Genomic DNA, 12954 nt, shown 5'->3' on the forward strand with positions numbered 1-12954 from the left:
ACGGAAGGCAGCTCTGTCCGGGGAGTCCTCTGGACACTGGGAGGTGGTGGGAGACAGGAGAATGGCACCAAGCTGTCCTCCCTGCTGGACAATATGTCCCACCCGCTCCAGACACCCTGTCCTCACTGTGCAGCACTTCAGCGAAGCTGCTGCAACGCCACCATGCACACGAGAGAGAACCGCAGGTCCTTCCTTCCTGCAGCGGTCAGACTTACACCAGCCCTGGCCGCCTTAACCCTCCTACACACACCACAACACAGACATAGACACCCCCTGCTGCTAAATACAACAACTTTGGCATATGTGCTATATGTGCAATAATATATGCCGTTAAGTAACTGTAATTAAACCTGGCTGCTAAACCCTTGTTCCTGTTCACAAGGTATGGATCCTGTAGATTTTGGTAACTGGCGCTGTTAAATACCGTCCAAACTATTGCAATATAGTACCCTTAATACATCATGCCACTTTAAAACGAATATACCGGGCTGCCTAAAATGTAAGAACGCTAAGGATTTGATAGGTTTTTTTATCTGTATTTTGAAAAATATGTAATTTTTTAAATTTATCTTTTTAGCATATGTTTAAAATATTGATAATTAGTATTACGCATTTAAAGATATGCCAACACTAAGCTGTCTGTGGCTCTTTCCTGCTGTAAGTGCTGCAAATTCCACTCTGTGGACTAACTATAGGTATTCCTGATCTTTTAACCGTGTCCTTGTTAACAGCTCTTCGTCAACGCCTGTGGCATTTGTTACGCCGTTCTTCTCGGCCACATGTTGTTCCTTTAAAGCATCACAATATGTCGCAAAGATGTGGAGGTAGCTGCACGAAGCTATCAATAACTGATCATGTCAGACAGCCAGGCACACCAAGCAGGAAAAAACAAGGTAAGATTAGTTATTAATCTGCCTGAAACTGAGCCGAGGGAAGTCGTACACAATGTACATAGTTTCAACCTACATTTTAAAGAAAACAAAAAGAAAGCAAAAAAAACAATGCTACTTCTAAAATGTTGAGAACAATGAAAGCACGGACATGAGGCCAAAACAAAGAATAGAAAAAATATGTCCATGAATAAAGAGTCACTGGCTGTTCTAGAGCTCTAAAAATCTGCTGGATTTTTAGGTAACAACAAATAACAAACCCCATAGTGACATCAGAAAGTCTTTCATCACAGCCTCAAACTCCATCTGTTCTATTCGTATAGGCTCTCCCGCGCCTCTACCCAGGCCTCGCTATTGGGTAATCCCCCTGCGCCCCGCGCAGCACTGAAACACTTGTAGTCCACGCAAACCCGCAAGGTGGGCCCACCCCTCGGCCTCCTTCCGGTATAGAATAGGAAGGTGGCGGCATCTCCTCCCCTTTTCTTCAGCAACCGTCAGCAGTACGAGCAGCAGGAAGGAATAGAGTCATGAGCAACAATTGAGTCCGTGAGTCCCTCATGTAAAACGGGGTACATCATGACTAGACCTACCACGCATATGCGATCCTTCGGGGCCAAGCACGCGTACGCGCTCTCACCAGCAGGCGCGTGTCGCATGTGCCCGTCTCCCATCGCACAGGCAGCGAAGAGCGGACGCTCTAGCTGCGCGGCTGAGGAGAACGACGGCGCCGTCCAGCGGAGCACAGGGACAACAGCCTCGTTCTGGAGCCGAGTGCTGGCAGGCAGGTCGGAACGACATCCTACCCCGTTTCCCCCATGCTCGCCCATGCGGCTCCCCCTCCCTCTCATCCGGACGGGGAGACGGGTCGACGAGGTACGGTGGTGCGGCCGACGGCACGCGGTCCCCTTCTCGTTGCCACGGCCAAACTGCCGGCGTTGGGGGGGCACATGCTGAGCTGCCGGAGATCATCGGCAAGGCGGAGCCTGCAAGGGTCGCCTCGTTCGCCCCTAGGACCGGAAAAGTAGCTCTTGGATGGACATGGCCCGGAGTTTTTCTCGGGTAGACGGGGCAGGAGTGACCCGATCTGGCCGCGCTCCAGCCTTGTAGGAGTACCAGGAGGGGCTGTCGGCCGAAACCCGAGACCCTGAGGGCTCCGGTGGCCCACCTGTTGTTCCCTTCACGAAGGGGAGGGATCACTGACGGAGGGTTTCACAACCACCCCGCTCTGGAGCAGAGCGTGACGGAGTCTTTGGGGTAAGCAGGCCAACTTGTCGCCGGACGGCACCCTGTGTGGCCTCCCCCAAGGACCAGTATGTCGCCCGCCAGGCCGACCTGGAGCGCACCAGTGTGCGGTTCCAGGCGTCTGCGGCGGCCGAATAACATCGCGGTTGCTGGCACACCCGGTGGTTACGCTCGGTCGGACAGCGCTCCACCACCGGCTCCAGAGGAGGCGGAGGAGATCGGGTCAAGGCGCCAGCACGCGCTCACCGCTGTCGCGCGTCGTGGGCGCTTCCACGGCCCGAGCATCGAACGTGGATGACCAGATCCACGCGCCCACCGGCATCTGCTGCACAGGCGGCTGTTACAGACGCCGCCAGGAAAGTCTCTGCGGACGCTCCGATCAGCTCGGAAGGGCGTGCGGAACCCAGTTTTGGCATGGTAACGTCCATGAAGCGGCAGCGGAGCACGCGAATGACTATCCGCCACGCACGGTTGGCTGGCTCCCAGCCGCGGCGAGCCGGCAGGGCACCAGCCGGCAGGCAGAGAGACCAAGCCGAGGCGCAGACGCGCCCGTCCGGCGGCGGCAGGGCACCGTCCCGCGCCTCCGCCCCCCCCACCAGAAAAGAAAGAGAAAAGTAACTCCCGTTCGCGTCTGCAGCACGAGAGCCGCCGAGGAAGCAGAAGCCCGCCTTGACGGTTGGGGGGGAGTGAGGAATAAAAGAAGCTAATTTCACCTTTGTCATCAGTTTCAAATGTGTTTTCACATATTCCCCACTCGTGTGAACCACGCCTGCCCTATGACCATATCGGGTCATTAGCCAGCAGGGTTCATTACACAAAGCCTGCCATTTAATTATCGGTAACGAATACAGAGCCAGTAACTACGCCAGCTGCCCCAACTGTTGATAGTGGCAGCGGGTTCGCTGCGGAGGCTGATGGTATAACTTATTCGGCTATTAAAACCAACGATCGCGCATTCCTCTGGCCGAGATCTGCTACCTACACACGGCCAATAAGCCATGAGGCCGTGGTAACGCCTCATGTGCGATATTAGCTGCACACATCTCCACTCATCCCGAGCTCGTACGCGCCTTTACCGATGAGAGTCGCAATGGAAACTGCAGCGTTGGAGCGCCCCCCCTCCACAGCCCTTTCGCTCTAGGCGGCACCTTGGGTTCGCCTCACGGGCACCGCCCGGCGCGGCGACGCGCTCGGGCGTGGCTCGTCGTCATGACACCACAACACATCTCGAGCATGGTGCCCGCGCCTCAGAGAAGTCTCGGATGGCAGCCGTGTGTCTGATGACAGATGGGATGAAGCAGGGCTGACAAGCAGAGGGTACACCCTGCAGTTCGCCTCCCACCCCGCGCCCGCCCCGCGAATGTGCCCTCTGGTTCTCCCTGTCAGCGCGAGACCTCTCCCCCCTACGGGTGGACGCGTCGAGGGGAAATAAGCTCTCAAGATGTTGTACGCACAATCAGATGGCGACCAGGCCTAGCGTCATCCAGACGACCTACACACACCAAAGTGGGCAGCAGTCAGCGGCGGGGTGTTGCGAGCAAAGGAAACACCCTGGACCTTCTCACGACGGCCCCCTGCCTCGGACCGAGTGCTGTCTTGCCTAGAACCAGCTGTCTGGTTGGCGCACACGGAAGAGGCGCCTGCAGTGCGCGTTCGCACACAGTTCAACAGTATACCTCGCGCGAGCTTCGTACCTGCCGATACACCTCCCAGCCTTGCCAACGTCTGGTTTCGAGCACGGGACGCATTCGTTCAGACCTTTCTGGTCACCCCCTTGATGAAACGCATTCTGCACCAGGGGTACGAAGACTCCGACCGGTGCACGCGCACCGGCGCCTCAGTGGGATCTGGCTTATATGGTGTTACGAGCAACTAAAGCAAGCCCATTTTGACCGAGAAGAGTCAGGTTCCCCTTAAAATGTTATCAGCCAAAGTAATAACTGCTTTGGCTTAACATCAGCACAAGGTGAGTGATTATCCGCTCTCCTGTGCCCCCGTCATGCCTCCGATCCAAGGAGATGGCACTTCGGCGTGCTCGCCTAACCCAGCCTTTATGCCAAGGTCATCACAAGCCTTTTAGGTCAAGAGCGATCACCCTGGATGGGTTTTTTCCGCCCTCAAATCGGAGGAAGAATCCACATCTCATCCCCTGCCCGGGCGCGCGCCTCTCCCTGCTAGTGGCCGCACGGCGGCCTCTCCGTTCTAGCGCCTGTTCGTGCACAATAGGAGAGCTCGACGGGCAACCTCCTGTCTGCACAACGCTTGTCACACGGCTGTGTGAGGCTGTGTCACCAGCATGTGTCTCTCTGGGGTGGAGCCCCGGAGAACATTCAGGCGCATCCACCAGATGAATTTCCTCCCCATGGCGCTTTGCNCTCTGGGGTGGAGCCCCCGGAGAACATCAAGGCGCACTCCACCAGAGGAATTTCCTCCTCCACGGCTTTGCACGGAGGAATGTCAGTGGAAGATATTTGCACGGCTGCATCTTGGTCTTCCCCCTGTTCATTTATTCATTTTTATTTGAGGGATGTCTCCCATTCCTCTCTGACACACCCTGTACTGGGTGTCCTGTCGGGGTGAGTGATGTCAGGGAGCCAGCTGTGCGCCTCTCTCCTGCCTTTTGGCACGCGGAGAGCGGCCCATTTCCCCTCTTATAGGAGGGATGTTCCTTTTTCCTCTAACACATTTTGTACGGAGTGCCTGGTCAGAGTGAGTGACGTCAGGGATCCAGCTGGGCGCTCTCCTGCCTGTTCCCCCTCTATGACCGCTGGGCAACGTGGGACTTTCGTCTCTACTTTCTCACAGCGGCCGGTATGTATTGTTCCCAGCCTTCACCCCGTCGGGAAGATAGGCATGTTTTGCTATGTTCCAGGGACGGTGATGAGCCATTACGCATGGCACATCAGGCAGGGGGGTGTTATTGAGCAGGTATGTCTGTGCTTCTAGTGCCGGGCGGACCCAGTGGGGCGCAGACTACATCATGCTTCACCCTTAACCCAATAGCGAAAGCCTTAGAGGGCGAAGCCATATACGAAATAGAACTGAGGTTACCTACTGTAACCCCAGCTTCTATGAGTAAATGGCGCAGCCCTCTAAGTGCGGGGCCCCACTGGCTCTACCAATAGCTGAAGAAAAGTTATGTTGTATGGGAGCAGATTGCCGGGCCACCTTCCTATTTATACCGGAAGGAGGCCCGCCACCTATCGGGTGGGCGTGGACTACAAGTGTTTCAGTGCTGCGCGGGGGCGCAGGGGGATTACCCAATAGCGATAGCCTTAGAGGGCTGCGCCATTTACTCATAGAAGCTGGGGTTACAGTAGGTAACCTCAGTTCAGAGTGCACTTTCACCCATAAAATATAAAATAACGGGACAAAAAGTGTTTGTGCTTATCTTTAAATGTAAAACATTAATCAGTTGAACACATTTTGAAGAAGTTTATGTACATTTTGAGTCGTAGGAATTACTGTTGTCGCAGTCCCTAAATAAAAAAGTAATCATACAAGTGAAGGATTAAGAACAATGTTATTCCCGGTTTCGCTGGAATTTATCAACACCTGCCAACATCTATCCTTTTCAATACGTTACAACAAATATTGTTTCAAATAATGAATTAACAAACTCAGCATAAAGTGGATCATTTACGGTCTTGTAAATTTAAAACGAATAACTCGGCTGAGCTCCAACGTTAACGTTTATAAATATGTCAAATAAGTTATTGGATCCTGTATTTAAGTAAAAATTAAAAAAAGAAGTCGAAAACTATGCTGCAAGTATAAATTCTGTATTGAAAATGTTACTCAAGTGAAAATACAAAAGTATAAGCATCAAACTATACTGAAAGAACCAATAGTAAAATCACATATTATGCAGAACGCCTATTTCCAAAATAGTATTATATACATCAAAATGTACTCAAAAATAGTACATTCAGTACACCAGAGTTGCAATAATTCTGGAAAAAATTAAATGTACTATTATTCAATTTTTGCACTTATTTTATTTATTTTTAAATTTTTGAAAGAATAGTTGCCAGGCGCGAGTAGAATATACCAGCATTTCATAAAAGAAATTCTTCTTTTGGGCATGTGACAACCCTGTGGTTGTCCATTGTATGGTGCTGTGTTTTAGTTTTTTCTTGCAGAGAACCTGGAGACGATGTCGGGTCCTGTAATCAGGAGAGATGAGGCCCCCCTGTGGCTCCAGCCTGGTAAAGAGCGCTGCAGATCAGTCCCCTGCTCTCTCGCTGCCCCGTGCACCACACCAGCCCTCCTCAGTTTCCATTTAGTTATTTGTGACCTTAACTTTTGTTGCAAGAAGGAGCCAGCTTGTAACTAATGGGGGGCTCGTCCGATCCACATTATAAATATTCCTGTCGTTTTTAATCAGAATCATAATCTTGCTCTTCCACTGTATTTATGTCCAAAAATCTAGCCATGTGTTGAAGTCGGATGGAGCCTCGATGGATCCACTCCCTTACTTGAGTATCCTGACAGTGCCAAAGAAAAATACATTATTCCACAGAAATATGTTGATTAATAACAATAGTTAAAAAACTGCAGCTTTTTGAATGGTGCTGACCTGAAATAGGACCTGCATCACGCTGCAGTCGACCGCCTGCACCTCACTCCTCTGATAGACTCCATTTAACTGCACATTGAGCATCTGTCCAGCCTTGAACTGCGTTAAATGTGGGTACGGCCAGTCCTTCAGGTACCGTGTCATGAAGGCCTTGTGAGTGTCGTCGGGAATGTCCTCTAAAATATCATCCACTGTAAAGAAACCGATGAATCACTCTTATTAAGGAAGCGTATGGTTTAGTTAGTGCTAGTTATAACTGCATCTCAATAGGTGCCAATATTCTTTATTCTGTGGCCATGTCACTTTTAATGAATATGCTCACCGTGATGTTTTTGCACAATACTTTTGTTGCATTCTAAATTAATTATCGGGACGAGCATGTGAACTTGTGTAGTCAAGTGTTGTGAAGGAACCATGTGTACTTGATATGGACATCAGTATTGGGCAAATTATGTTATGCTTTGTATACAAAATAAAGCAAACAATATGTATATTTTTATATTTATAACTGTTCCCAAAAACAGAATACCCCTAGTTAGTTGGTATTTCATCCAAAAAAGATTGTCAGTATGCATAATAAACAAGGTACTCTTTTGATAGTGCTTAATAGATGCTATTCTCCCACGACACATTGCCCCAAATAAAAGAAAAATCGAATAAAAGAGTGTGAAAACAGCAAGACTTACATGGTCTGCACACCAGGTGAAATGAAGGTAAACCAAGATAGAGCGGCGTGTGATCATCTATGAAAACCAAGAACCTGGAAAAGAAAAAATAGGTTTAACATCAAACATATACTAAAGCATTTAGATTTTCTGTGAGGAGTAGGCGTGTCATGTCACCACTTTTGTTGGACAATAGATTGTTCAAGAATTAAACAATATTATATTTCATTTAAACAACTATTACTTTGGCAGAGCAATACATTTATAATTCTTATGAATATCCAGATATCAGAATTGGAAGTTGAAAAAAAAATGATAAAATATAATATGAGGTTATGTCCATGAATTGATAACGTAATTATTGGAACACGCTTAGTGATGGGACATGGGTATAAAACCACACACCTCAGGCGGTTCTTTCTGCTGGGGAGCTCTGACAAAACTCCAGGCCGGAACTTGTGATCTGGAAACCGGACCACCACACGGGCCCCGACATACAGCTGCTCCAGATCCGGTATGGTGTCAAAGGCAATGTGGTGGCCGGACACCAGGCTTCTCCCCTTCTGTTCAAAACAAACTTTGTACTTCAACCGCCCATCTTCTGTAAACAAAGACAGTCCAAGAATGAAATCACTACAGTCATTTTTTTCCCCGTCTACAGTGTTCTTCAAATAAAATACAAGAGTTTCTGCTCTACCACTGCCTAGATCGGTTAGTATTAAATGTGTAACTTTGGTGTTCTGAAGGGGTCCCTTCGCATTTACTAAAGTCACACAATAACACAAAAAACAAACTGCTTGTTAAATGTATGGTTTTGTCAATGGAGCCTAGTGGCTGTCAAGAGAGCATGGATAACAACTATAGCTTCCTGTTGGAAAGGGCTGTATACATCCAGGTGAAGCAGTCAAAAATATTCTAAATATAGCTACATTTAAACTGATATTGATCTTTCAGGTGGCTAAAATGTATTTTGCTGCTGCCTCCACTCACAAAAGTATATTGCTTTGCTCCTGTGGCGGTACTCCTGTCTGCGTGCCAACCGTAATTTACTATAAGTATTACACTCACTATGGATAAGCACTTCATAAAAGCCATCTTCCAACAATCCACATATCTTTATTATTAAAGACCTGGGTGTTATGTGTGAGCACATTTCCCTCCTTGAAAATCGAATTTCTTACCCTTTGTTACGATATCCACTATTTTTCCCCGTTGCCATTTCATCGTCTTCCTCTTGGCCAGGATCATCATGCCCACAGCGACCTCTTTTTCTGGCAAGTTAGGACGGACCTTGGTGGTTTCAGTGGAGCAATGCGCAAAAGCCGATGATACTATTATAGGGGCTTGTTCTGAAACAGTGACAAACAAAAATGTGTAAATTAAAACAAACGAGCTAGAAGGATTTTAAGATATGAATGGCTGGTCACAGGATTTTAAGAGAAATGTCCTGGAAAAGGCCCATTTAAAATGTGTTTTTATGTAGCTGGCAATAATTACCATTGTCGTTGCCGTTTCTGCTGGAGTTCTTTTTTTGAGTTTTCCGTTTGTTGTTTGAGAGTGAGAAATCAGAATCACTAGAATCATCATCTTGTTCCCACAGCATATCAGAGTCAGAGCTACTGCAGGAGTCGTCTTCACTGTAGAATTGCTGTGGCGTCGGTGGTCGCAGAGCGCTGATCTTATAGTCAGGGAGTCGGGTCAAGACCACCACAGCGTTTTTTATTAAACTGAGAGGGTCACAACTGTCCTTCAATTGTGTCTCCTTGTTGGGACTTTCACTTGTGGAGGGAACAGACTCACATGGAGAGTCAGACATGTTTTCTGAAAAGAAAAAAAGCATGGGTGAAATTGTGCCTTGCAAAAAAAAGATTTACAGCAAAGATGATTTTGTTCCAGAGCTTCAGAAATTAGTGAATGAAAACCTTTGTTATAAATAATCGTTGTGACATTTTCAAGCAAACATGCCAAAGATTTGCTAGCTCCCATTTCCTAAATATGTAGAGTGTCTGTACTATTTATCATTTAAAGACTAAACTTTCTCACAAATAAGACACATATTTGCAAATAGTCATTTAAAAAAAATGTCGTCAAGTTCCTAGATCGGTACCATACAGACAATGATGTGTACAAATTATCTGCCAGTGAATATTACACATCGTACATGATCATAAGTACATTTATTTAGGTACCGTACTTAAAATGTTACGGTACTTGAACTTTGTTTGAGTATTTCCATCTCGCTACTCTATACTTTACGCTACTACATTCAAAGTTAAATATTGTACTTTTTCTCTACTACATTTATTCGAGCGGCCTTAGTTACTTTGCATTAATTAAATGAAATATAATATGCATAAATAAGACTTGTGTGAATTGATTCCCAATCTACAGTTTATCTATAAAGTAATTTGATTGTCTCCAACTTTACCAGCTGCATGAAAACACAATAATACATCAATAAAAGTCGGATAATAAATATAATAAATAATAACTATTTTGGAAATAGCCATTCTGCATAATAAGTGATTTTACTATTGGTTCTTTCAGTATACTTTGATGCTTATACTTTTGTATTTTGACTTTTATACTTGCAGCAGAGTTTTCGACTTATTTTTATTTTTTTACCTAAGTACAGGATCCAATAACTTATTCATCTTTTGGTTACCTGCGTACAGGACACAGCAAGGAAACTGACACATGACAGTTCAGTGAACATAACCAAATGAGAGGACAACACGTGACGTTAGACTTACAGAAATACACATGGCTTATTTGTTATTTAAAGATGACATATTTATAAACGTTAACGTTAGAGCTCAGCCGAGTTATAATACATGCAATGCTAGCAAAAAACCGTAGCTTACCTGTTGTTTTGTTCTCGAGCTAGCTCTCAGCCTAGCACCGATAGCATACACTCCTTGTTAACTTCCTGAAAACACAACAGGTTTAAGACACACAACCGTCGTCTTGTTTATTTCACGAGTGTATACAAATATAGGCAAAACGATTTTGGCTAGGAAATTGTCACAACATGCTCGTAATCAAGCCAGCTTCCTCCATTTTAGAATGTTATCTTACCGATTATTTTTGCTGCTGCTTCTTCTTCGTGGTGTTATATAGCAGCGGGCCAAGCCCCCAGGAAGTGCGTGGGACTCAGATGAAAATATGCGTGGTGGCCAAACGGCGGTACTACACTTCCGTTTGGTTGCCAGGCCCGGAAACACTTTTTCCCCATTGACTTACATGGGGAAAGAGTGGTCGGTAAATCGTTGGATAATTTTTTAAAAACTAAATAAACTACCCAGTATGAACACTTGTATAGCCCTTATTAAAAACATTCGTTCCTCAAGTTGTAAAAATGTGCTAATAATGTTATTCTGAGAATTATTTCCCTCTGCATTATGAACGCGCATCTAAACCACGGGACCGCGCCGCCCGGCACGTTCATGTGATGTGACGTGTTCAGTACATGAGTTTTCCCCTTTACCCATGGATGCACAATAAGAACGGACCCATATCGCCTTACTGGCATCCCACGGAGCTGTAATAATGGATATATTGCACATGTTTGCTGTAATTAATCATTTGTAAAATATTATACTAGATGGGCTGTATGATGTAAATCTTGTATTAAATAAAGTTAATATTACCGACGTAGATTAACGTGCCTGTAGCTTCTTATTGCACTTGCAATATACCATTAAAGGAGTTGAACGTTGCTGTTTGCTATTATTACTATAATACCACGCAGGGATAAACCAGAGTTTACAACCTTTGCATGTGGGCACAACACGTTTCGACCAAGATTAATTAGCTATACCATATGATATCGCCCGAGGAAGTCGTCATACTTATACATATATAAATAAAGATATATGTGTCAAAGCTCTAATCAAATTAAGAGTTATATTAATTATACTTGTATATGTATATATATATATATATGTATGTATATAGCCTGTGTTGTATATTTATACACACAAATGAACAACCTTGTGTGTGTCAAATAAGAAGTTGTATTGTAGTGTTTATTTTAGTGTTGTTTTATGCTTATCCACATTTTGATTTCAGAGCACAGGAGAATGCTGGGCACAACATAAAGCGCAACAGTGAAGCTGGCAATGCTGAACAAAACCATCACTAGATCGTGTTAAATCAGCGTAATATAAAGTACATAACGATTGATGTGTACGTACATTAGCATAATTACTAATGGCTCGGACGTTACACTAGCTAGCCACTAGCTGCTAGCTGCTAACTGCCGCCTCGTTATTAGTTAATATCAAATCCATCATAACAATCCAGAACGCGCGGTGCTGTTACGTGTACGCAAATTGAAGTGCTTGATGTGAATGAGCCTGTTGGGGGGCGTGGTTAAAGTTGCGCATGCTCTATGAGGCACATACGGGTACTTCTCAGGCATGCCGGGTAATCTGTGACGTTTCACTCTCAAAAGTTGGGCCATTTTGTCATCCATGCGCCGATGAACAACTCTCATAGGAATGAATGAGGCCCCGCCTCCCACGCTGTATCCAGTTTTTATTATACATCCATGGTGGAGCCTCGCAGTTTTTCAGGTTGATATGTGAAGCTTATTAGCTAGCCAACATGTATCGAGCGAATGTTTAGCAAAATATTAGAAGTGAGGCTACTAGTTAGGTCTACTGTAAAAGCCTCACTTTTAATAGTTCGCAAAACATTAGCTAGCACTAGTGTTTTGCAGTTGCTAGCAGCTTATTGGGATTTTATGCTAGATAGACAGGCAATAGACAAGCATTATTGTTAGTTAAGCATGTCAGCCTGCAGCCCCATTTTTAACTCTCTGTCTCTCTCTAACTCATTGCAGATGGCTGCACTACAGAAAAGGGCACAGAGGAAACCAGTTGTAAGATGTTTAAAAGTTCATTAAACATAATGTATGCTTAAATGCATTTCAAAGAAGTTGTGTTGGAGTTTGTGTTATTCTACATTTTGACACCAAGATTTTCTGATTTTACTGCAAATGTATATCGGCTCCAAATATCTGTTATCGGTCTCCTTGATTACTAATAATCGGTATCGGCCTTGAAAAAGCCATATCGGTCGATCCCTAGTGTGTGTGTGTGTGTGTGTGTGTGTTTATCATGATAAATAACATTGATGGGTTCTGATTATCCTAGCAGTGCAGCCAACAGCTTAAGGTTTTGATAGTCTGTCCTTCAGCTATGGAGTGGTGCAAGAATGATTCTTCAACCATGTAATGAGTTAGCAATTTAGTCATGTGTATGTGTTTATGGTTAAATTAGCTAAATAAGGTATGTGGTAAATACAAACACCCATTTTTTTTTTTAAATATATATTTTATTCTTTTACATAAAATATGCCACTGTGAATGTAAATATGTTATGTATCTTAAAATCAGAGGTTGCTTACAAGTGACTAAACCTAACCATGTACAGCTTAAGCCGCCTTTAGCTTAGTGGTGGTGACGTGAAGTCATGTCACCATGACAGGGCTCGACGTTAAGGACTGCCCGATGGCCCGGGGCCATCTAGTATTTAGCTCGGGCCATGAAGCCTCACCTGCTGGTTACCCGATA

General features: G+C 45.4%; 1 protein-coding gene across 1 annotated transcript; it reads right to left on the minus strand.

The window, feature by feature from the left end:
* Positions 1-6444: 6444 nt before the first annotated feature.
* LOC104942634 (histone-lysine N-methyltransferase SETDB1-B-like) lies at positions 6445-10525 on the minus strand. Its single transcript, XM_010767882.1, has 8 exons — positions 10455-10525; positions 10241-10305; positions 8874-9197; positions 8558-8725; positions 7782-7977; positions 7398-7471; positions 6712-6902; positions 6445-6619 (listed from the first exon to the last, which is right to left on the minus strand). Exons 3-8 carry the CDS (start codon positions 9190-9192, stop codon positions 6512-6514), a joined length of 1056 nt encoding a protein of 351 aa, XP_010766184.1. The 5' UTR covers positions 9193-9197; positions 10241-10305; positions 10455-10525; the 3' UTR covers positions 6445-6511.
* Between the last annotated feature and the right edge of the window lie 2429 nt (positions 10526-12954).

Source organism: Notothenia coriiceps, unplaced genomic scaffold (assembly GCF_000735185.1).
Source record: "Notothenia coriiceps isolate Sejong01 unplaced genomic scaffold, NC01 NC01_scaffold00004875, whole genome shotgun sequence".
Lineage (NCBI taxonomy): Eukaryota > Metazoa > Chordata > Actinopteri > Perciformes > Nototheniidae > Notothenia > Notothenia coriiceps.

Bases quoted from the DNA above. Each gene is read 5' to 3' on its own strand.
- LOC104942634 (XM_010767882.1), bottom strand. From the start codon at position 9,192: ATGTCTGACTCTCCATGTGAGTCTGTTCCCTCCACAAGTGAAAGTCCC. The intron at 7,472-7,781 runs GTGTGTGGTTTT...TTTCTTTTCCAG, and splicing joins AGCAGAAAGAACCGCCTGAG to GTTCTTGGTTTTCATAGATG. The intron at 6,620-6,711 runs GTCAGCACCATT...TGGCACTGTCAG, and splicing joins TGATGCAGGTCCTATTTCAG to GATACTCAAGTAAGGGAGTG.